Below are 26,057 nucleotides of genomic sequence, written 5' to 3'. Positions count from 1 at the left end.
AAGAAAAGTATATCTTTGAAAATAAACAGAAAACTTAATGGGTTTATTAGGAATACTGGCTATTTATTTGAAACTCATTTTCAGTAGCACTTGGTGTAATTTTGTTTTCTTGATTTCTCTGTTATGGTGACAGTGCCTTTTGTTTCACAATATCCTTTGGATTCTTATTAACACCTGTCTGTGTGAGTCCACTGAATAGTTATTTGAAAAATCTTAAGTGGCACAGAAAAGGTCCCTGTGGTATTTTTTAGACTACCAATCCAAATTAAATTAGATTTTCTTGATCATTAAGTGTATTAAAAATTTCTCTTCATTTATATAACTATTTGATTTTAAATGAGAAATATATTATTTTACAATACAACACTGGATTGAATAATTATTTTTGCTTTGGCTAAGATGGATCTTCAAAAAAAAGTTAGTAGATGATATTAATACTGAAAGTAATTGCTAGTAGAAATGCTTGGTGATTTTTTTTTTTTTAGCATTTATTAAAACATGAAATAAACTACCATTTTATACGTGCTATTCAAGTAAATTTTTATATCTCTAAGCAATATGTTTATAATGTTAATATATGCTGATTATTTAAGAGAATAATTTTTTCACTGCAAATTGCACAGAGCTCGTTTCTTACTGGGTGGACGTCATGGAGAGTTTAAATTTCTGCCTCCTGCTGGCTATGCTCCCTGTTATGAAGCCTTGCTTCCAAAAGAAAAGATGAAATTGGAACCAGTGAAAGAATATAAGAGAGATTCTGATGGAGTGAGAGATTTGCTGGGTACGACACAGTTCCTCTCCCAAGCTTCATTTATACCATGTCCTATAGACACCAGTCAGGTATGTTACGTATGCAGTAATAAAATATAAAATATTTCTTAACATGTAATTTAGCAATTCAGAAGCTAAGCTAACTTATTATCTTTCTTAATCATTTGTATGTTTTACTGTATTTAATTAAATTAGTTTATCTTGGTACTACAGGATTTGGTCAAACTAAAGCCTTTTCTTACTTGTTGAACTGTTATGTTCTTTTCTTAGATTGCTCTTCCTTTTCATCTTGAAAAGATCAGGGATAAACTAGCAGAAAATATCCATGAACTGTGGGGAATGAATAAAATAGAACTGGGCTGGACATATGGCAAGGTATGATTTGAATGACCTGCCTAGGTACAGACATGTAAAATAGCTTACCAGAAAAATGTACTGGGAACTATAACAGAGTGTTTAATGGTGGTTAACTAGATAAAAAAAGAAACTACTGATTATAGATGATTATGTAAAGCTAGTAGGAAATGTTTATATTAACAACTGGTTAGGAGACAAATTTGCACTATAAATAAGACACATATTTTAACATTATAGGTAGGAGTCACTGTGAAAAAATACGTTCACTGAGAAATGTCCTAACTGTTCTAAAATGGAATTCTACTGAAAATCATACCAGCAGTGCATAAATCCACAACAAATTCCTTGGTTACCCTGATGCTGGAGATTAAAGAGATAACATGTCCAAAGTGTATTATCAAATGAAAAACTGTTAAAAGATAGGGAACAAATATTTATGTTCAAAATATTATACAAAATTCAACAATTATACTAGAATTGGTATCTTTCCCTAGTAATATAAAATTCTAACGATTACTTTCGGCTTTAAATTTAGGTTACTTCATCTGGCTTCTTTTCAAGTTGAGATTTACTAGGACAGCAGTATGATCATAACTGTATCACACTTTAAAAGAATATTTTTCCTTCTCTTATATGCTGCTAATTCCACTTCTGCGTTTAATTTTCTTTCATTTCTCACTGAGAACTCTGTTAGCATCTGCTAAAATGTCATTGTTACTGAAAATTAGAGCTTTACTGTTCTTATTAATGTTATCAACATTTTGTGATGGAAAACTATTTCTGTATATGAGGTGTCTAGTTGCCACCAGGATAGAAACACTCAGCATTGAATGAAAGAGCCTGTTTAAGTAAGCATCAGAAAAGTATCCAGATTGCCAGTAATATCAGAAAAAAATTTTAAAAAAATGCTTTAATATTTCAGAAAAAAAGAAATGAGAACATGACCAAATGATTATTGAAGTTTTTTGGATGAGAATGGGTATAATAGAGCTCATTATGCAGAATTTCTCTGTAGCTTGCTCTGGCATGTAGTAGTAATCATTGAGTTTGCAGGCTTGCTTTCATGTGTTTGATGTATTTATGCAGAACCCATGAAATTGCTGTTTTTTTTTCTATTTTTTGTTGATTAGTTCTTAAGAGTGTATGTTATAAATCAATCATGGGAGAGTTCAATCATGGGAGAGTTCATTTGTGTTATAATAAGTGACTGTCATTGAGTAAAGATAAATTGTATTCTTTTGCAATAGCAGAGAATTAGCAGATTTCTAACTCTTGATAATGGTCTGATTTTGTCTTTATTCTTCATTCAGTATCAGGTAAATACTCTTTTTGGTTTCTTCCTTCCAGATACGGGATGATAATAAAAGGCATCATCCTTGCCTTGTGGAATTCTCAAAGTTACCTGAGACAGAGAAGAATTATAATTTACAAATGTCAACTGAAACCCTCAAGTGAGCTTTGAATTTAAAAGATTTTTCTTCTTTATGCAAACATTTTATATTATTGTAAGATATAAAAACATGCTAGAATGAAAGTGTGTTCTATTGATTTTGCTAGAAATTCCAGGAACACGTTTAGAAAACTTTAGAAAGTTATGTCTCTGTAGAGAACTAAAAATGAAATGGCACCAAACCCTTTTGGCATTAGTTGAAGAGGCATAACTTTCAAGGAAGACTTTTGACATATTTAATTTAGTATTTTTAATAACTAAAAATATTAAGTATTGAAATTCCATTACTTTGAATGGCTTTATGTGTTTATAAAATATTATTAGTTCTGTGTATTCATATTAAAAACAAAAATAATGGAGGAAGTGAAATGGACCAGCTCTAGAATGTTGTGTTTTACTACTGATGTTTTTCTATATTGTTAGAACGCTTTTGGCCCTTGGATGTCACATTGTTCATGCTAATCCAGCAGCTGAGGAAGATCTTAAAAAAGTCAAGCTTCCTAAAAAGTACGTACCTTACACTAGCTATTATATACTATTTCCAACTAGAAATACTAGGGTATTGGTCAAGCAAAAATAATTTAAGATCTTTAAGAAAAATACTTGATATAAATCCCGTGCTCCTTGTATACTTACAGGCCCATGATTGCTCTATTATTTTTGCCTTTGATTGTGGTCTAGTGCTGCAGAGTTATTCATATATCATAGCCATGTAAACTATAATTGCATGTGGTGAAAATGTTACCTGACCTTTGAATGGATATTCCAAAGTTGAAAACAATGTTTCAGGGCTTTTCTATCACCTAGCAAAGTAGAGCATGTATAATATAAGGTGGCAAATTGATCTACTTGAAAAAGTTCATACCCTTTGCCTCTAATTAGAAGTTTCAATTTACATCTCTTTTTCCCCACATCCAAGAAAAAGTTCATTCAACATTTTTACATTTCAGAGACATTGTTAATACATCTCTTCAAAGATTTGCTCCATTCTGTGCAAACAGAAAAAACAAGTACAAGAGGAAAAAAATCAGAAAATGATAGTTGTAAAATGCTCCATCTATCTTAAAAATGTACATGTGTAGATTATGGCACAAATTACAATCTTTTTTTACTTCAGTTTTTACTTGGTTGCTAAATTATGGCAGTCAGGAAACTAATAGTGGCTATAATAAGTAATCAGTAGCAGTATGCTAAGAGCAGTAAAAATGGATTCAACATTGCATCTACTTTTTAGACTTGTCTGAGGGAATTCTGTATTCCTTCTAGGAAAGGTTAAGGTCCTTCAACAAAATTCAGAGGCAGCAACAGCTATCTGAATACCTGCCACATTAGATTTTCACATTAGTTTTTCATCTCACAGATATCAGTTTTTCTGAAACTTTTTCTGAAATTTTTTCCATGATAAATTAAGTTAGATTTTTAAACAGAGTAGTAAAATAAATAGTTTTATGAGATGGGAGATGGTGATATTGATTCATTTGATGGCTTTTATTAAAAAAAAAAAAAAAAAAAAAGGAAAAATAACCTTTCCCATTGTTCATACTGCAGGCATTCTATCATAATACTGTTTTGATAATGTTGTCTTCAGTAACAGAACAAAAAATCTGGTAATCATTTTCTGACCCTTGTTAAAATACATACTGCCTGCATGAGTTCTGTAACAAATTAAAGTTACCTAGTTTGAGCAAGAGAGCATCTGCATATATTTAAAATAGCAGTGTGCTCTATATACTATGTGAAACAGTTGAGGAGGAGGATATCTACTACTAAAAGTCTACTAAACCTACTAATCAGTAGAAGAGTGGGAAGAACAATAGTTAAAATATGTTTTATGCTTTTGGAAGAATGGAAATGTGGCCTACTAGTGTCTATCAAAAACATCATACTTCATAATGCAAACATCTTCTATACATAAAAGCAATAATTTCATGAAAGGTCCTTAAAAAAGAAAACACTTGAAAGGTGAAGTCATTTAATAGCAGTTTCTTGTTTTTGTAGCAACTGTTTTAAGCACCCACATGCAGAGCTGGATCACATTTAATTAGATAGCGTTCAAGTAGTTAGAAAATGAGACACTGCTGTAATATGTTTTTTGTTCTTCTTAATGGCCAAGTGCAAAGCAGGATTTTTACAAAGAAACAGCCAAGTGGAAAAAGTGAAGTATGAAAGTGAATTACTCTCTGTTAATATTGCACAAAAAAATTTAAATGTGATCAGTGGGATATCTTTCTGTTTTTCCATGTTGACTTGCAGTTATATCATGTCAAATGGTTATAAACCTGCCCCTCTTGATCTTTCTGAAGTGAAATTGTTACCTTCTCAAGAATTTCTAGTTGACAAACTAGCAGAAAATGCACATAATGTCTGGGCAAAAGACAGAATAAAGCAAGGATGGACCTATGGCATTCAGCAGGTGAGGACGCTTTAGACACATTTGGAGTAAGTAAAAAATGTAGAATTTTGTTTTCTAGAACACCAGTTGGGAATTTTAAATAACAGGTTAAATACTGAATGTTTTGGGAAGTTTGGAAAAAGTGAAGGAGCAGGGAAAGAGTAGATTGCCAGGCCTGTTCGGCTGCAGGTTATGTGAATCATAGAATATCCTGAGTTTAAAGAATCATAGAATCATTAGGATTGGAAAGACCACTAAGATCATCTAGTGCAACCATTAGTTCATGCCTGTGACTACTCTAGATCAAGTTAGTCAGTGTGACATCTACCCTTTTCTTGAACACCTCCAAGGATGGTGACTTATCCACCCCCATAGACAGCCCCATTTCAGTGCCTGATCACTCTTCTGGAGAATAAATTTTTCCTGACATCCATCCAACCTCAGTCCCCCCTGGCAGAACTTGAAGCCATCCCTTCTTGTTCTATCGCTAGTTGCACAGGAGAAGAGACTAATCCCCACCTCATCACAACTACCTTTTAGGTAGTAGTAGAGAGCAGCAAGGTGTCCCCTAAGCCTCCATTTCTCCAGAGAAAGCAATCCCAGTTCCTTTGGCCACTCCCCATAAGACTTGTGCTCCAGAAATGTCACTGCTTTGTTGTCTTTCTCTGGATATGCTCCAGGGCCTTGATGTCTCTTGTAGAGAGGGGCCCCAAACTGAATACAGTACTCAAGGTGGGGCCTCACCAGAGCTGAGTACAGAGGGACAATCACTTTCCTGCTTCCCCTGGGAACCTGTTCCAGTGCCCAACCACCTTCTCAATAAAGAACTTTATCCTGATATCCTGTCTGAACCTCATGTGAGAGTATATATTTGCATACTTCTCTTGTAGTCTTATCTTTACATTTTTAGCATCCTTAACAACGGGGTTTAATAGTCTTCCTACTTCAATCTGTATAACTTTTATTCATTAATATTGTTTCTTTCCTGTAATCCTAGCAGTATTTTAGACAATTATCTGTCTCACTGTGTGCATTCTTAATCATGTTTATATATGATTTTGTTGTTTTTGTAACACCTTTTAGGATCTTAAGAACAAACGTAATCCTCGGCTAGTGCCATATGCATTACTAGATGAACGTACTAAAAAATCAAACAGAGATAGCCTCCGTGAAGCTGTTAGGACATTTGCAGGCTATGGTTATAATGTTGAGCCACCTGACCAAGAAATAGGTATGTATATTCAGTAAGAATCATGATCTTTTATTTCCTCTCAGTACTGGGAAACTTGAGACGCTGGAATAGATAGGCAAAACATAAAATGTATAAGATAATAATAGTGTATATTTGCTGCTGATGTGAATAAAAGGTGAAAATGTACATTTTGAATGTCTTGTGTATTATTAAGTTATATTTATTTAATATTGGTTTTCATTGATTGTAGGATAACTATTAAATTTTGATAATTTGTAGATTGGAGAAAAGCTAGAGTGTGCGTGGACAGATTTCATTTGGAAATCACTGTTTAAAATGTTCTGAAATTAAGTGATTTTCCTAAGACAATTCATCCTTTCCTGTTTCTTCATGATGAATGAAAAGCTTGAAATACATGTATGCTTACTGAAAACTAGGAAAGCATTTTAAAAATAATCAGATGCTACACTTCATTTTCTAGACTGCAGCTGTTAAGTTGTAAAGAGCAATTTACTAGTATTTTTAATATAATAAAGGTAAAAGTATAATAAAGGTAAAAGTAAAAGGTAAAAGTATTGTATAAAATATTTTAAAATGTAAATTTCTAAATATATAAGCCACATAGACTGCTTATTTTATTAATGTTTTTACTAAAGTAGGTTGTAAGCACTTTTAACTACATTTTTCTTAGATTCTTCCATTAGATTGAAAGTTACATTTTATGTTTGTGGCTTCTGCATAGTGTGACAGACATTGAATTTTTTTTATTTTAAATAGTGGATAGGCACTCAGCCTGTATAGAATTAGAATGTGTTAGCCTGTGTATGCTGATTATTTTTCTTCTGTTTCTAACATTTACTATGAAGGTTCTTAAACTTGCTGAGGTAGATAATGGCTATTTTCAGAAATAGGAAACAGTGGATACAGATTGAAAAGATAAACAGTGACATTTACAGTATTACCTATTTATGAAGTGTTTTATTTTGATTTTTTACAGCTGACCAAACACTGGAAAAAGTCAGCATTGACAAGATACGTTTTTTCAGAGTAGAACAGTCTTATGCAGTGAAGTCTGGAAAGTGGTATTTTGAATTTGAAGCTGTAACAGGTGGAGATATGCGTGTTGGCTGGGCCAGGCCAGGTTGTCGACCTGACATTGAACTGGGAGCTGATGACCAAGCATTTGTTTTTGAAGGAAGCAAAGTCAGTGCATTCTCACCCTTTTATTATTTTTAGTTATTAACAGCCTGAGCAGAAAATGGCAATATAGGTTTCCTCTGCATACTCCAACTACTGGAATATTTTTCATTCTTAAATGATACCTCAGGCCTCTGTTTTATAGTATCTACATTTTGGTTCAGGTCATTGTAATTATGCTAACAATGTATGTTGTTTTATGTCTATCTTCCTAGGATATATCACCTAAGCAAGGAAGTCTGTTGTAAGCATAAACATAATTCACCATTCATTTCCTTTTTTAAGTGGTAATTCACAAAACCAAAAATAAGTTTGTTCGAAGAGTGGACCACAGTTGTATTTTCTCTTTTATGTCATTTCTGCTTTTTGTACTAGCTTTCTTAAAGTGCCTAAAAGATGATAATGACACTGCACTAATACACATGCTGTGTCAATGAACATTGATTTTTATCCACATTCCAAATTGCTGTTCACACGTTTATGAAGTTATAGTTCCTTAGATTAAATGAAATAACTAAGATATTAATTTATTTAATTACCTGAAAACCATGAATTAATACTTCTAGTAAAATAGTTTGAGAACTTCAAAGTTTTAAAAAAATAATAAAATTAAGGGTATTGCTTAACTAGGATATTGAGACCAAGTTGTTGTTATATTTCTAGTCTTGACTGATTATTTTATTCTCTTTTGATCTCTCTTCTCTGAAAATGTTTATTTTTCAATTTTAGCATGTTGTTTATATACCTGTCTTTTTTTTTTTTTTTTTTTTTTTTTTTAGGGCCAGCGTTGGCATCAAGGCAGTGGGTTTTTTGGACGAAGTTGGCAACCAGGAGATGTGGTTGGATGCATGATAAACTTGGATGACAAATCAATTATCTTTACTCTGAATGGAGAGTTGCTTATAACCAGTAAAGGTTCAGAACTTGCATTTGCTGACTTCGGAATAGAAAGTGGTAATTTTCTTCTTATATTTGCATGGCTATGAGGAAAAAACAAACAAAAAAACTAGTCTTCCGCCTAGAGAAGAGAAGACTCAGAGGAAAGCTTATAGCAGCCTTCCAGTACCTGAGCTTCTCTGAAGACATAAGGCTGAAATGTAGGAGAAAGAATTTGTAGTATAGATGGAATTGTTGGCATTTAACTGAAGGTGCTCTGAGTTCTGTGTTAGGAGAGATGGATAAAAGTGTTCAACAGTGTTGTATTTTTATTGATACTGTCTGCTACTTGGAAACAGAAAATGTTTGGTCATAAAAAATACCAACATTAAAGAAATCTGTATTATTCCAACATAAATGATGGACAGATTAAGATTGGCCAGAAATTTATAGACACTGATGACAAAATAAATTTTAAACACAAATTGAGATAGCTTTAAATCCTTACTACTGTCATCATTTTGTGTGCATTTCTTATAGGAGCTGAAGTTCAGTTCACATTAGATACATTCAAAATAGCATGTTTGTGTTCTCCAAATAACTCTGTGTGCTTTTACTTTTGTTTTTATGTCATTTCCTTAGGTTTTGTTCCAATTTGTTCACTGGGTCTAGCTCAGATTGGACGTATGAACCTTGGAATGGATGCCAGTACATTCAAGTATTATACCATGTGTGGTCTTCAAGAAGGTTTTGAACCTTTTGCAGTGAACATGAACCGAGATGTCGCTATGTGGTTTAGTAAACGCTTACCAACATTTGTTAATGTGCCAAAAAATCATCCTCACATAGAGGTAACATTACATGTTAGGGAGAAGGTGTTTATCAGCTGCTTGTTTAGCAAGCTGAGACATTAAACCCTTACTAATACTTACTGTCACCATCAGACAGTTTGACATGTAAATCTGCTGAGTTAAATTAGGTAATTCCAGATGATCTTGTATAAAATCTTGTAGCATTGCTATTCATACAGATTTAAGTAGGTGAATTAATAAAATATATGTTTTTCTTTTAGCAAATGTTGTATGGAACAATTTGAGAATAATTAGTAGTCAACTTAAATGGAACATATTCTTCTCTCCAAGTTAATGTTATGGTCTAAGAGAAAAGTTCTGAATTCATTTCAAAAAATTTAGCTTTAACTCTTTCAGTTATTTCATCCACTAGTTGCATACTATTAATTATCTGTGTGTTTTGGAATATTATTTTGTTAAAATGACTTATTTCTTTTAGATATGGAGAATTGATGGAACCATTGAGAGTCCACCTCGGTTAAAAGTTATCCACAAAACATTTGGTACTCAAAACAGCAATTCTGATATGATATATTGTCGTTTGAGTATGCCCATTGAGTTCCGTTCATCATTCAACTTTGGCGTAGGTGTGGAAAATGCTTCATCTGATGCTCTTCAAAAACGGTTAGACTTATGTTTTTTTAGTTATCCTATTTCATGCTCTTATTGCAAATTTAATGTTCTACTTTGTTCTTTGTTATTGTACATTTAAGATTTCATATTAGCTTTTGCACTCAGTACATATATAGGATGTGTATTACCGATGTTTTTTTGTTCTTTGGTAGTTCTAATAACTTGATAACAAATGCAGAACAGTATATACAGATACAATCTTTTCTGAAAAGATGTGTCAAAAAGCTTATAGTCATTCATTACTGAGCATCTGCCATCCTTCTGAAATCTGTGGGATCCACAAAGCGCTTTATGTAATCTGGAAAACCAACTGAGAATCCCATTCCCACTGGATACCTGTTCATCTTCCTGATAGTTCATAGCTCACTGTTATTGGAAGAGTGAAATTTTCTTCCCATGCAAAGAAAAAAAGATTGTGAGAGAGATTTTTGAACATACCAGATACTGCCAAGTTCAGGATTTTTGAAACTTAACTCTTCACCTTAACTGCAACAAACTATTTTGGGTCAATGTATGTAGCCTGTAGAGTCTTTACATGTTTAATTTACTGATATCAGGAGTTCTCAATGCCTAGCAAGCATGAATTAGCTTGTAAGTACATTTAGTTTAATAATGAGTGCTTGTATTTATTTTATTTCTGTTTTATTTATTTAACTAATATAATGATTTTTCTCTATCTTTAGAAAGCACAGCCAAGAATTTCCTGCTTCTTCTACCACAGTAAGTAATCACACTGAGGTGCTTGCTTCTGAAGATTTAGTAGTGGTATCATGTTCCTTAGAAATTGATCTGTTGAAAGAAACCTTTTGAGTCATCTGCTCCAATACAACACTGGATAAGTAACATCTAGAATTCTGTGACTTGAGACATAAATTTCTCTGTATCAATCTACTATTAAAAATTATTTATTTTATATAAATTGTGAAAAATCTATATTAAAGTTCTACATTGAGCTTTTTTCCATCATTATTTGCCTACTTCTTCAGAAAATAACTTAGTTTTAATTACTGATATGTTCTTTTCCTCTTTTCAGTATTTTTATTCCTTGCGGATATTTGCTGGCCAAGACCCATCCTCTGTCTGGGTTGGTTGGGTGACACCAGACTATCATTTTTACAGTGAGAATTTTGACATAAATAAAAACTGTACAGTGACAGTTACTCTAGGAGATGAGAGAGGCAGGGTTCATGAAAGGTATGGATTTATTTACTACTTACTAAAAATTGTATTTTTTATATAGCTCAAAGTTCAAAGTGAAGTATTCACAAGCTTGATTACATTCTGAGCATTTATTTCAACTAATAATAATATCAATAATGGAGTAGAACTGTTCTATGTTCATTTATATACAAATGTGTTTTACTTAGACTTCTTTTTACTTAAGAAAAGAGAAGCATGATAATTTCCATTATTTTGGAAAAGGGAAGAAAAATGCACTTTGTCAGTCTGATATCTTACCCAAGATGCTTATAATAAAAAGATTGATAATAGTAATTAGAAACTAGGCCTAATAGTAGCACAAGCGCCTTTAAGTATCTCTATTACTTCACTGAAAAGTACATCTTCATGAATACTGTCTAGTTCAGAGTGAATTGTGATTTGTTGTCTTTTTTTCTTGTTCCCGCAGTGTGAAGCGCAGTAATTGCTATATGGTTTGGGGAGGAGATATAACTGCTAATTCTCAAAGATCAGGTCGCAGTAATGTTGATTTAGAAATTGGATGCTTTGTTGATCTGGCAACTGGAATGTTGTCATTCACTGCCAATGGAAAAGAGCTTGGCACTTGTTATCAGGTATTATCATATTTTCAGGAAGTTATCTACTAAGTTGATAATTTTGATGCTATTACAAAGATTTCTTTTTCTTGTTTAGAAATCTAAGTGAGCACTAGTCATGTTACAATAGCATACTTTCATGTATTGTACAGTGATGAAATTAAGATTCTCAAAACAAAGATATCCAGCAATCAGATGTTTTTAGATCTGCAGCACTGTGATTCAGTTTGATACATTGTGATCTTTAAGACTGGATACAAATGCTGAACCTGAAAATCAAATAATTTTTGAGATCTTTTAAAATACAGTAGTTCACTGATTTTAGTGTGGCATTATGACTTGTGCCATCTTTATAAAAAGATGCACTCTCACCCTCCTGTTATCTCCTTCTGATTTCATCTTTATTCAAAATTTGCTTACAAGCTTTATTTATAATGAAATATTTTGTCCAGCATAAAATGTGGAAGAATACTAGAAGATGTATAGTGCTCCAAAAAGCTGTATTCTATCCTCAGTCTCTATTATGGTTGCATTTCCTAGAGTGAGAGACAAAGTAATTAGCTGTAAAGCAGCTGGATTTTTAAGAGCCATTTTAGAATGCTTGTGTTGAATTTGGTTGTAATTTAAATAAATCAATACATTATTTTAGAAAAGCTCATGATATAGGCCTGTTATTGAATAAGGCAATGTCTGCCTATATGTTTGATGGGTCTGTAAAGATAACTCAGCAAAACGTTTACTGTATTAGAGATAAATTGCAGGTAGACACTGGCTGTCACTTCAATACTGTGTCTGCAATTATTTGATAATAAAATATAAGCTCTACAGTATTTATTTAATAGCATATCTGGGTAGAAGATTATTGTTACTGTTTTAATTTTTTAATCTCATTTCTTTTCTAGGTTGAACCAAACACAAAACTTTTTCCTGCAGCTTTTGTACAGCCTACAAGCACTAACTTAATTCAGTTTGAACTTGGTAAATTAAAGGTATTAACTATTTTCTTTAATGCTGCTCTTTTAAATCTTTTTCCACAGAAATTCCTGCTGAATTGAATTTGTTTAGGAAGATTGAATTTTTGACAAGACTTTTCATTTGATTAAAGTGTAAACAAATTACTTCTATATACTTAATGCTTTCGTGAAGGTAGTTGTTCATATATTAAATCTGTATTTGTCACAATAAACTGGAGCCTTTTAGGGAGAGCACAGTATCGGTAGTTTTTAAAATACGTTTGTTACAATAACTCACTTTTCTGTGAGTTCTTTGTTAATAATAAATTACTTTGCATTTTGATATTATAAGTTTATTCATAATTAAATGTTACAAAAATAAATCTAATATTCTTTGTTTCAGAATACCATGCCTTTATCAGCAGCAATTTTTAAAAGTGAGGAAAGAAATCCTGTTCCTCAGTGTCCCCCTCGCCTGGATGTGCAAACAATTACACCTGTTTTATGGAGTAGGATGCCTAACAGCTTTCTAAAAGTAGAAACAGAGCGTGTCAGTGAACGTCATGGCTGGGTTGTGCAATGTTTGGAACCCCTGCAGATGATGGCACTTCATATCCCAGAGGAAAACAGGTACATTTCCTAGGAACTAGACTTGGAGGATGTTAAAACTAGGGTTGGTTAGAATTTGTCATTCTATCTTCTATAGAGTTGTATTTATGAATTTTAAGTAGGTAAAAGAGGCCAGACAATTTTAATACCATGTGATGACATTTGCATAAATAAGGGAAAGCATAACTGTGTGATATCCTTTAAAATTTAACATAATCTGTCTTAAATCTCTAGACCTTTAAACACAGAGATATTGTAAGACTGTAAAATATAAAGAACATGCAAATACAATTCTGCTGATTTTTTATGTTAAAACCATGTGATCTATTTCTGTTCCTTCTGCTTTAAATGTATTGACAAGATCCTGACTTCCTTATATTTTGTTGTCTTCAGTGATGATAATAAAGTGTATTAAAATATCAAATATTGTAACTAATGATAAATCAACCTATAAGCAAAACTGAAACAGAAAAGTCAGTATAAAAGCTATGGATTTAAGTTATTTTTGTAAATTAATAGTCAATTTTATTTATCATTAATAAAAATAAATTCAAGAAAAGAGCAAATAATAATAACATTAATACTGTGCTTCATTGAGGGGGAGGCGGAGAGAAGGCATCTACAGCTTCAGCATTCTGAATACATGACTTTTAAAGACGTGATTTACTGTAACCTCCAAAAAAGCTTCCCTATCATGGATCTTTTCATCCTTTTCCATGCAGTGCTAATTTTAAATAATCTCATTGAAATACTACCACATTTGCTATGGGATTCACATGATAAGATTTGTTAATATCATTTGTAATGGTTTGAACTAGAACAGGCTAAAATGTGCACAGATCATAAACTTTAAAAAAAAAATAATTCATGAAATTAATGAGTTTTCTGTTCTTTTTTGTATAACAGATGTGTTGATATTTTGGAACTATGTGAACAAGAAGATTTGATGAAGTTTCACTATCACACTTTAAAACTTTATAGCTCAGTTTGTGCTCTAGGTAACACTAGAGTTGCTTATGCACTTTGTAGCCATGTAGATATATCTCAGTTATTTTACACAATAGATAATCAGTATTTACCTGGACTCCTACGTTCTGGATTCTATGACTTGCTCATTAGTATTCATTTGGACCATGCCAAGCAAGCCAAGCTCATGATGAACAATGAATTTATCATTCCAGTTACAGAGGAAACTCGAACTATTAAATTATATCCTGATGAAACAAAGAAGCATGGTTTACCTGGAGTAGGGCTTAGCACTTGTCTCAAACCAAGCTGTAATTTTTCTACTCCTTGCTTTATTGTGACCTCTGAAGAACATCAGACATCCAGCCCAGAAATTCCCCTTGACACACTTAAATCCAAAGCTATAAGTATGCTGACAGAGGCGGTACAGTGTAGTGGTTCTCATATACGAGATCCTGTTGGAGGACATATTGCGTTCCAGTTTGTTCCTGTTCTTAAACTCATAGCAACATTGCTTATAATGGGAGTTTTTGATGATGATGATGTGAAGCAGGTGTTAATCCTCATTGATCCCAATGTCTTTGGAGATCACAAGGAAGAAACAGAAGAGAGGACGGAGAAGGAAGAAGTTACACAAGTTGAAGAAAAAGCTGTAGAAGCTGGAGAAAAGGCAGTAAAAGAAACGAAAGCTCCTACAAAGGGCTTATTGCAGACAAGATTACCAGAATCTGTTAAGCTTCAGGTGACCATTTAATATAAACATATTATATGTGCTATACTATCTATGAAAGAAAGGTAATATTTGTCTGTTCTTCATTTTGAAAATTTTGGAATCTTAGCTGTCTTTATTCCAACCTGCCGTATGGCTTCACCTTAATAACCAAATTTGATTATTGTGCAATTTTTTCTATGCACTGTCCCCATACTCAGAATAGGTACTCAAATATTTATGTATTTAATACATGTATTTTAAAAGAGAATTAATATTTGTGTTTTAAGATCATGAAGTGCAACAGTGTGAATGCAACGGAGTGTTATTGATGAGCATAATAAAACTATAGGCATTTGTCACCATTGCTCTATTAAAGGAAAAATGGGGAAAAAAAACTGATTTTAACCGTTCCAGTACATAATATGTGCTATAGCTATTCCTCAATTAGAGTTTAATATGTTAAGCTGTTGAACTTACCTGTTTTTTCGACTCCAGATGTGCCACTTACTCAATTATTTCTGTGACTGTGAGCTGCAACATAGAGTGGAAGCTATTGTATCATTTGCAGACCACTATGTATCAAAATTGCAATATAATCAGAAGTACAGGTATAATGAACTCATGCAAGCCCTGAACATGTCTGCTGCTTTGACTGCCAAGAAGACTAAGGAATTTCGATCTCCTCCACAAGAACAGGTAACATGACTGAATCCGAACATTAGTGTAATGGTAAGAGTTTTGACTTCTATACTGCCATGGGAGCTACTAGAGAACCAGAACTGAATTTGAGATAAAATTTATTAGGATACCACGAAATTCTGAATGTCAAAATGCTAGTACTCTACAAATCAAGCTCTTGCATTTCTTAAGAGCATAGACAATTTGAACATTATCATCCAATGCTGGGGAACTATGATTCAGACAGTTCTTGAAGATAAGTTGATAAATTGTGTTGCATTGACTTGAAGTTAGTGTTATGTTGGCATTAATATGTTGAATGTATTTATTTTCTGTATTCAGGAAATAGCTTTATTAAGTATGCTGCATTTTTATGACAGACATACCTAAAAATTACAAAGGAATATTGCTATACTATTTTCATTAATGTATGTTAAAAATTTCTGTTTTATGGTGATTCAAGTATGACTATATAGTAGAATGTTTTTTAGGCTCAGTACATTTAACGTATTCAAATACCCTTAAAGATTAATATGCTGCTGAATTTTCAACTGGGAGAGGATTGTCCTTGTCCAGAGGAGATTCGGGATGAACTATATGACTTCCATGATGATCTTCTAATTCACTGTGGTGAGTAAAAAGGTGTATCAGATCAGTTATAAAATAAAAATGCTTCCTCTCTCCCTCTTTTTTCCTTTTTTTTTTAAATATATTTTTGTCTACATGCTGATTTTTCCTGAAAAACTTTTGTTACATGCTACCAAAAAATACATGAAGCCTGTGACATTGTTTCAAGTTTCATTGTTAAATATCTATTAAATATTATCTGGTATTTTTCTGTTAATATATTGGTTTTAGACTCAATTAGCAGTAGCAAAAATCATCCAAAAAAGAAGGTTGGGTTACCTTAAAAGATTTCTATAGACATGTGTACGTGTGGAAGTAGATAAAAGGAATTGAAATTGTATTATGCCTGTGAAACTTAGCAGTGGCAAATTAAATAAAAAATAATAGATATGGGATGATGGTGCTGCTTTAACTGAGTTTCCTGACATAAATTATAATGTATATACATAAATGTGATATCCATTATAAGACACTATTGGAGTGAAGCTTACAGTATGAGTTACCTGCTTTTCCCCCAGAGACTGAACCTGAATTTCCTTAGGGTATACGCAAGAGTGAGCCAAACAAAATATTCTGTGCAACTTCGATTGATGAAATGATCTCATTTTATATATGATGCTCAAACTATTTCATTCGTCCATTGAGATCTTAGTCTAATTAAGGCAATCATGGAACTGATATTCCGTTTACCATGACACTAGCATTTATAATCAAGTCAGTCAATTATCACTGTTTATTCCCAATAATCATGCAGTTAAAATTGATATACTCAGACTTTTTCATGTCTATCTTCTTGGCATTATGGTTATTCTTCCAGTGCCTTTCATGGTCCTATGGTTCATGACACAAATCTTGTTCAAGAAGAGGAGAACAGGGTCATTAAAGTGACTTGACAGCATCTAAAATTCTTCACTAAGTAGAGCATGATAATGTTAGTAGTTTCTTCCTCCTACTTCCTCAATTTGCTTGCGGTCATTTTTAAATGTTTGCTAATACAGTCTGTTAGCTCTTTCTTTACTCATATAAACCTTAAAACCAGATTTACTCAGTTTATGGTATTATATTATTTTAGTGACTAATAATAAACTGTGATTACTGTCATGTTAGTAGCCATAATGAGTCTCATGATTTGGTACTTGTATTGCTTAAGCTTCTGCTTGTGGTTGTATTTCTGGTTATGCTGTTAAAATCTCCAGCAACCATCTAGCTGTGAATTTGTGATAAGCCAATTACTTTAGTTCAGCTAGCCAGGAACCCAACAAAAAATGGGTCAGTATTTTGTTTGTGTTTCATCAGACTCTCTATGAGGATATTGTGTGGAATGATATTAAGATTTGTATCTGTAAGTCTAACTATGTTATGGGTGGAAATTAGGTTAGTTTAATGTGATTTGGTCTTGACAATCCTGTGTTGGTTGTCATTGATCCTTTCTTTTAAGTGTTTATCAGAAACTTTATTTCTTTTATTCCAGCATTTTTCTTCCAAGCATTAAAGTGAATGGTCTATATCCTTTCAGCTACTCTACATTCTACCCATTTTTGTTAAGAAAGATAATGTGGTCTTTGTTGTTCAGTTAGCACTTGAGCATGTTTCTGGTTTTCAAAGATGTTTGGCATCACAGAGTTCTCTAAGGACTCCAGGATGAAGATTAGGGAGATCCCACCTTAACTGGAAAAATCTTCCTTGTTACTGTGAAGTTTTGTTGCTGGTAGTATTTTAGAAGCGTACTTTTGTTTACTGCTTTATTAATTTGTATGTTGAAGGAGATGAGAAAGTAGTCCAGCAATTAAAATACTGTAATGTTCTTCTGGATCCTAAACAGAAACATGTTTGTGACTTTATACAGTTTTCTCATAGGGGGTTACCACGGAGAAATACTCCATAAATCTGCATCTTGGCTGAGTCTTGAAAATCACTACAAAGCTGTCACAGCTGCAGAAAAAAACTGAATATGTGTTGTGCTTGGAATATTTACACAGCTTTTTAATACTAAGTAAACTTCGCAGTCTAAATGGAAAAATATGTATGCAATCAAGTAATTAAAGGCTCCATGATAGCAAATATACACAAATAGTCTGGATTAAAGTTACTCAGGCAGTCTTAACCCTAGCATGTCCTAACTGTGAGTGATTAAAGTTGCCAGCAAAATAATAATCCTCTATCATAATTTTTGTGTATAATTTCTTGGTTGTAAACAAAACAAATTTAAAGCGATTGTATTGCTGATACTATAATTGAATTATAGTATTGATTGAATTGAACTATTATAATATCAGTTCAATTCAAGGCCAGGTTGGATGTAGCTCTGGGCATCCTGGTCTGGTGGTTGGCAACCCTGCCCATGGCAGGGAGTGTTGAAACTAGGTAATCTTTGAGGTCCTTTTCAACCTAGGCCATTCTATGAATCTATGAATCATCCCAGTGTCTCTCTTTTTGTCTGTCTGTTTCAGATTTTCAGGAGTTGTCCAGTGAGTTTCTTTTGCTTCCAAGCCTTAGGTTATGTTTTCCAGTGCCAGATCATTTCTTGTTTTCCTTAATGTCCTTCCTTGTCTTCTTTCTCTTCTGTCTCCTTACTTCCTCTTATTCCTTCCTTCCTGAATCCTTCCTTCATTTTTAGCTTTTCATTTTGCCAAACCATTCACATTTTTTTCATTCCCCAAATCCCTTATGTAGTCTTAGATTTCAGTTTCTAATTCTTTCATTCTCTACAACTGCCTCTGCTTTTTTCTTCCTAGTCACTTAGTTCAACTCTCTCCTTGTTAGCTGTCACTTGCATACTTTCTCCAACCAAATACCACATTTCAGTTATTATTTTCTTTCTTAGTTTCTTTTTGCATTATCAATTATAGCCTCTGCAGGTTTTTTCCCCCTTCTCAGGCTTGTGCCATTTTATTGTTCTATATGAAAGTCTTTTCATTTTCTCGGTGCTAAGAACCACATTCACTTTGACCAACAGCCAAACAGCAAAAACTTAAATTTCATCACTGCCCAGTTAGCTCTGGTCTGAAAAAAACATGTTTAGGTGTTCTGTGCTTCTGATTGTGACATGTGGTACCTGATCATCATTAAGAGGTGTGAAAGATTTGAAAATACTTTGGTTGTGAAGCAGTGAAGTTAACTGTAGTGAACTACCTGAAAAATGGTATTCCTTCAGATACATTTTATTGTATATATTTTTCAAGAAAAATTGTTTTTTGCTAGTACAACATCTCCAGACATCTTCTCTTTAACAGTTTTGATGTCAGTTAATAAGTTTATTTATGGCTGCCAAATATCTCAAATGTACTGTATAGTGGGATATAGTCATATGTTTCTTTTGCTTACATTATGTATTATAAAATAATGAGTAACATTTTTAATCAAACATGAATCTGAGTCAAAACTAATTGACATAACACAGTAGTCAAAAAGACACCACTTCTTTAAATAATATAAATCTGGATGTAAGAAATGTGTGTACTGAAATAAATGTAATTTATTTCTGAGAGGTGGTGCTGCCGCTAACATCTTAAAGTTGCTGGCCTAAACACATTTTTTTCCTATATGAAACTTGCTCATTAAAGAATTGCCCTGTAGATACTTTGTATTTTTGAAATTTTAAAAGTGTTCATCTTCAAATGTTAAGAATTTTTTCTTATTATTTTTATTATCTGCTAAGGTATTCCACTAGAAGAGGAGGAAGAGGAAGAGGAAGATTCCTCCTTGACTGGCAAACTTCGTTCATTAATATACAAAATCAAAGGTCCACCAAAACCAGAAAAAATAGAGCCCAGGGAAGAAGAAGATAAATCGCCTAGTAAGTTTTATTTCTGTATACATACTTCTATGATGCAAGTGTTGGAAATGTTATGTGATTAACATGAGTTCATTTGCTGATGAAACTTCATAGTGTGCTGATGAAGAAGACTACCTCTTTATCTTCCTTTTACTTATTAGAACAATTATTCTATATATTGAATGTATTAGATGTATCGTTAAACAGGGAGTTAAAGATTCTTTTCCAGTTGCTATTTTGTTTTTTTAAAGGGCTAGCTTTTAACATGTAAGGTTTTCTTTTTGTTTTGAGTTCTGATCAATTGATATGAGATAGGTATTTCTTGTATGCAGTCTCAAAAAATAGGTAGCATAGAATTTGTAGCGTTCTGTAAAGAAGATAAAGCTATACCTTAAGATATGTAATTAAGGTAGCACTGAGACAACTGTTAGAATAAGATTGCAAGATTGAAGTTGGAGGAATTCAATGGCATACCTTTTGTTTGATATGCACTTGTATGTCAGATGCCACTTAGTCAGACTGACCGTCATCCACTGTCATCTGTTGCACAGCAACAAAATGTAATGGAATATTGGTGGGAAGGTTCAACCTCTCCTGCAATACCACCAACATCCATTTCCATAATGGGCCAAAACAATAAAATAGGAGGCATTACTTTCAGAGCAGCCTTTGTATATGTGTTTCTAAAGTTGAGGACCTGGGCAAAATTCTTTCTAGATATCATCAGTATGGATATCTCCTAAGTTAGAGACTCTGTTAACATTCCGGACTATCTGTGTTTGTGCTATCTTACTGTCAGAGTAAAAATGCTTCCTGACATTCAGACAGATCCTCTTGTATTTTAGTTTGTACCTCTTGTTCTCTCACTGAGTACCACTCAGAAGATCCTGGCTCCATCTGGTTTACATCCTCCCTTCAGATAATATGTAAATATATTTACGAGATTCCACTTGTAGGCCAGACAGTCTCAGCTCTGTTGAATGGCACCAAGTAGATAGGTTAATGAGCTTTCTTTTTAAAAAGCCTTCATGCTGCAAAGCACTGTAAAGGTTGACGAGTGTTGATCAATTCATAATATATATATGTGTTTTGTATGCTTTATTAAAAGAAAACTGCAAAGTTTGAAAGTTGAATGTTTTTACTCTTGAATTCAAGTTAGTTCCTGAGGAAAGAAAAAAAAAAAAAAGTTGTAGCTGAATCAGATATTTCTGAGCATGAATTGAGAGAGTATGAAATGTCACTTTAGATCTTCTGTCCCTAGCTTTTTCTGTCCCGTCCCCAAATCTTGCTCACCTCCAACCTATTGGCCTTTTTGTGGAAGAGAGTTGGAGACACAGCCTTTTGACATGCCGGCACAACCCAGCCAAAACACTGGTGCAATAGCAACACTTCTCTAGCCACTGGTAAAGAGCACAGCACTGCATAGACTGTATGGAACGTTAACTCCATCCCAGCCAGACCTGAATGTGTGTTTGCAAACCATTTTTGGCTCTCTAAAATGCTGGATTTTCAGAGAAACCAAGCATGTTCATGATAGTTTAAAAAAAAAAAAAAAAGTCATAGTAACTGATCATTTCTTCAGAATGCTTGGAAGAATGTAATTTAGTTGGTTAACAAATTTGAGGAATACTGATGATTGGTATAAACTAAAGAACTGATAACTGCATGCAGTTGATTAAAAGCAGAAAGTAGCCTATTGCATATATGACTAGTGTCTCAAAGATGCATTGCTTTTAATTTAAGGAAGCACTGAAATAAAAAAATGTTCCAGATAACTTTTTCCTAGTGTTTGTTACAGGAGTTACTTCAATTTTCTTGCTGCTTGAGAGCAAAATGGAGCTGCTTTTTTTTTTTTCCAAGTTGCAGATAGGAATGCCCTACATGCTAAGGTTATCTCAAGTTCTGTTTGCTTCAGTAGAGTGGCAGTTTGTCATTATTTCGTCTTTGCAATATTTTATGTTCCATTTTGAAAATACATTTTTCTTTTATCTCTACTTCTCCCTAATAAATTATTTACCGTGGTTGGTTCTGTTTCTGGCAGGGAAGAAACTGTAGCAAAATAAGTGTATATATTCCTTCCCACATCTTAGCGTATGTGTGCACACAGACGCATACATACATTCACAGAAAGATTCTGAAACCCTTGGAATCATAGACTTATTATTCTGAACTGTATTCCTTTATATGTACGTCCTCATGCCTATTCTTCAATTGTCAAGATACTTCTTTTACTGTTCCTCTCAACTGTCTAAGTGTTTTTCTGAGCTGCTTTGAGCAGGTCATTTGACTTTCACTCCCATACCTTGCCTCTGATGAATTTTATATGTGGTAGAAATCTCTATGTCTGCTTTTGGTTTTCTTCTCATGTATTTACTTGTTTTCAATGTTTTCCTTAGTGGTGACAATAGATGGTGAGTAATGAGTTCTTCCATTGGAATGTATGTTTTTGCTGAGCTTGCTCCTTGCCTTTGTCAATTAAGTTGTTCTTTTTTTTTTTTTTTTACCAACTTTAAGTTTCTATAATATCCAGCAAATATCATATGCAGAACTATGCAAGTGTCTTGAGGTTGGTCTTTCAATTAACAATGCTTGAAGGTGCTTCTTTTCTACTTGCAATTTGACAACAGATCTTTGTACGTACTCTGGACCATTAATTTCATTTCAGACAATTATTCCATAAAAAGTTGTGTAAGATTTGACAATAAAGCTGTTTTGTAACTCGGAACATCTGTTACATGACCTGCCTGTTCAGTCTTTAAAGTCCATGGAAATGTGGTGTTTGCTTTCTGAAACAACAGCTTATGTATTTAATACATAAAGGAGCCTTGAATAGTAAAAAAAAAGGACAAGTGATACTACGGAACCTGTTTTTCTAAATACTTCAGTATTTCTAGATATTTCAGATAATCTCTTCAGGTTGAAAGTCCTCCTTAAAATAATGCATAACATTAGTTTACATATGGACATTCATATGCATATTGAAGTCACTCAGAGGGCGATGGAAAACTATAAGGAAGAAGCTGAAAACTGAATTATGTAATCCACATGTGAACTTCCATCATCTCTCCCTCTATCCCTTCTCCTCTCTCCACACCAGGAAAATTTGGAATTCAGAAAGTGAAAAGTAATAATAATATGAAGTATCCCAATCCTTTTATGCATAAATGGAGAAGTGGTGTGAGTTGCATGTGCCATTGCTAAGGCTGAAATTCTCTGTCCTTGACTATCTGGTCATGTATGGGTATAGGGTATGAGTATTCCTAATCAAGGCACGTGGAAGGAACTTTTTTCTACAAATAAATTTTCCTTTCCTCTAATCATGTGTTCATTTCAGCTCTCAAATAGAGAAGAAGAATGCCAGCACTTTAAACTAGTGTTGATGATAAAGTTGTAAAATATATTTTTAAAGTAAACTAGAACTCTTGATTCTAAACAACAAATTATTGTCAATTATGGTGACAGGACTTCCAAGACACTAAAATCTGAGAAGCACTAACACTACTTATAGGAAAACCTTATCAAAATTAGAGAATGTGTGAAAAAGACAGGACAGTTGTGCTTACATATGGGTACCTCTGCACAGAAAATTCAAGGAAACAATGTTTTACATTTGTTCATTTCATATGAATGTGTTTCCTGTGAAATATTATGTTTGTACTAAAAATTATAACAATCTTTTAGTTACATGACAAAATATCTGATGGTTAACTCAAGTGTGTAAAATTGCAGTAATATTTGACTCAGTGCAAATACTTTTGCAGCTGAATTGGAAAACATCCACTTAGGTTGAACGAAATGATATTTTTCCTCATAAAATATTTCTTGCTTTCATTGTTTTTTCCTTATAATCATTGTTACACTTATTATGTAACCTGAAACGAGTAACATTCAATGAGTTGCAAAGTTCTTGGAAGATACTAGTTATTCTATGGGGGTAGATTTTAGTGCAATAATTAGGAGAATATGAAAGAAGAAACTGTCTTGATTGAAGAAAGTTAGTGTTTTCAAAAAGTGTTTGTTATATTTTTATTCACAAACTGCCCTTAAGAATAGAGTTGCCTTTATAGAATCTGTCTCCCAAAGCCTGTTTTTCTAACAAAATCAGGGAACTAATGGTTGTTTTCTGTTAATACATCATTAAGTAAATTGTAAGAGATAAAAAATATTGATTGTGAAGATATCCTCTTCCACTTTGCATAAACAATGAATATTTTTTATAAGACTGGGAATATGCCTTTAGTTTTCAGGTAAGGTTTCTAAACTCAGGGCTTGGAAAGATTTTCACTGCTTTTGTATAGGAAATGTATCCAACATAGAACTGCTCCAAGCAATGTGGGTTGTGTGCTTCAAAACAGTACAAATTTTTATAAAATACATTCCGAAGTGATAGTGACTTTCTCAAAATAGTTGGGAAACACAGTTAAAATTCCCTCTCTTAAGTTAGTTTGCCTCTCCTGTTAGTGCATACACATCATCATACAATTCTGAGATGTTTCCAGGTAGGTTGTCATCTTTTGAAGACAATGGAGATCCCTTGTTTGAGCAACAAAATAGCTAAACATTCATTAGATGCATGAATCACAAAAGCTTCAAGGCCCTGGGGACGGTAGGGAAGGGAGGGGAAAGGAGGCTGTCTCATTCTCTTTTTTTTTTTTTTTTTTTTTTGTCAGCTCTGTAAACTTAGAACAGACATATTCCCTTCTGGCAGAGCTAATTATCTGGCTGAGCCCACTTTAATGAATATTTCTAGGATATCTGGAAGCATACTTGTCAGATAATTAATTCTTTACTGAAAATTTCTTGATCAGTCTTTGTATTCCAAACCTAAACTGATGTTCATCAAAAGTATGATGTTTCTTTGCCACTGTAATAACGTAAGAGTCATTCCTAATGACAAAGTTTACAATAGAAGAAGCTCTGCAATTAGAGCTGTTTTAAATTTCATTTATATATTAATATTATTTATATCTATATTAATTATAATATATTAATTATATTTATTTATATTAATATATTATTAATATATTAATATTTATTTTAAAAAATTAGCACTTACAAAGATGATTTCTGGAGTCATGATAAGCCAAGAAGTTTTCATTGTTTACAGTGATGTATTAACTTGGACACTATGTTTAAGTTTCTTAATTTCCATCTCTCAGAAGCATCAGACTTACCTTGAAAGATCCAGTGTTATTTTTCCTGTTGAAAATTCTATTCTGCTAATATTCTTTTGCTTTCTCATAACTGCCATCTTGTCTTCTGTTATCTGATACTTTACTGTAATGTATGTTTTTGAATTTTTGTGTTTGTAATAGCTGGTAACATTTTGTGTATTTTATTATTTTAGCTACACTAAAGGAACTCATATCCCAGACTATGGTGCGCTGGTCCCAGGAAGATCAGATTCAAGATCCAGAATTGGTTCGGATTATGTACACTCTCCTGCGTAGGCAATATGATAGCATTGGTGAGCTACTTCAAGCTCTGAGGAAAGCATACACTATTAGTGCTGCCTCTGTAAAGGATACCATTAATCTGCTTGCTGCACTGGGCCAGATTCGCTCACTTCTCAGTGTAAGAATGGGAAAAGAAGAGGAACTGCTAATGATTAATGGATTAGGGTATGCAATTAACATCATTTTATTTTTGAATAATGCTTTCTATTATACTGGTAAATCCATCCACTTTAGATCCTGGATAAAAATTATTGCTGTATGAAATGCTGACGTGTATCAGAATTTTTTAGTATGGCTCCAACTGATCTCGCTATCAGTATGAACTTTTTTTCTGTGAACCAAAGTATCTGCTCACCTAAAGAAACTGCACTGTTTTTACAACAGTGAAGCCAGTGAGTATTTTTTTGTTGATGTTTAGTAGACAAACATGTTTTAGCAGATCTAGAGTAAAGAGGTGACTTATATCTTCATCAGTACCACCCTAAATTAAACTCACATTATTTTTTCATGTCTATGTGAATAGACTTGTTGCTATTCTTGTAAGTGGCGAGTTTTTACAAGCAGCTAGGCAGAAGCAGCAAAGCATTGTGATCTGAAAGGTTTCAAGCTGGTTAGAATTGTATCAATGGTAAGTCAAAGTATTTGAACACAGAAGACTACTTATTTTATCTTTTATAACTTCAGAATTGTAAGACTGCCTTTATGTAATCCCTCCCTGCTGTGGTATGAAAATATTTTTCTCCATTCTTGTTATGAAACTATTCTTCTGAAGTAAGTGGTTTTGTGC

At 33.2% G+C, this 26,057-nt stretch overlaps 1 protein-coding gene across 16 annotated transcripts in view; it reads left to right on the top strand.

The window, feature by feature from the left end:
* The window catches only part of RYR3 (ryanodine receptor 3), a 202,157-nt gene that overhangs the window by 84,975 nt on the left and 91,125 nt on the right, over positions 1 to 26,057 (top strand). For all 16 annotated transcript variants that reach the window (XM_090141242.1, XM_090141245.1, XM_090141240.1 and 13 more), the window contains 20 exons: positions 624 to 840; positions 1,042 to 1,146; positions 2,476 to 2,579; positions 3,002 to 3,085; positions 4,832 to 4,991; positions 6,054 to 6,201; positions 7,160 to 7,365; positions 8,139 to 8,313; positions 8,878 to 9,086; positions 9,526 to 9,710; positions 10,403 to 10,439; positions 10,753 to 10,913; positions 11,347 to 11,512; positions 12,397 to 12,483; positions 12,851 to 13,077; positions 13,963 to 14,764; positions 15,230 to 15,430; positions 15,940 to 16,042; positions 19,698 to 19,835; positions 25,162 to 25,435. In XM_090141242.1, the coding sequence (XP_089997368.1) occupies positions 624 to 840; positions 1,042 to 1,146; positions 2,476 to 2,579; positions 3,002 to 3,085; positions 4,832 to 4,991; positions 6,054 to 6,201; positions 7,160 to 7,365; positions 8,139 to 8,313; positions 8,878 to 9,086; positions 9,526 to 9,710; positions 10,403 to 10,439; positions 10,753 to 10,913; positions 11,347 to 11,512; positions 12,397 to 12,483; positions 12,851 to 13,077; positions 13,963 to 14,764; positions 15,230 to 15,430; positions 15,940 to 16,042; positions 19,698 to 19,835; positions 25,162 to 25,435 (3,789 nt within the window). The remainder of the gene's footprint in view (positions 1 to 623; positions 841 to 1,041; positions 1,147 to 2,475; positions 2,580 to 3,001; positions 3,086 to 4,831; positions 4,992 to 6,053; positions 6,202 to 7,159; positions 7,366 to 8,138; positions 8,314 to 8,877; positions 9,087 to 9,525; positions 9,711 to 10,402; positions 10,440 to 10,752; positions 10,914 to 11,346; positions 11,513 to 12,396; positions 12,484 to 12,850; positions 13,078 to 13,962; positions 14,765 to 15,229; positions 15,431 to 15,939; positions 16,043 to 19,697; positions 19,836 to 25,161; positions 25,436 to 26,057) is intronic.

Source organism: Phasianus colchicus, chromosome 5 (genome assembly GCF_987193195.1).
Source record: "Phasianus colchicus chromosome 5, bPhaCol1.hap1.1, whole genome shotgun sequence".
NCBI lineage: Eukaryota > Metazoa > Chordata > Aves > Galliformes > Phasianidae > Phasianus > Phasianus colchicus.
This window is presented reverse-complemented; position numbering and strand designations above follow the sequence as displayed.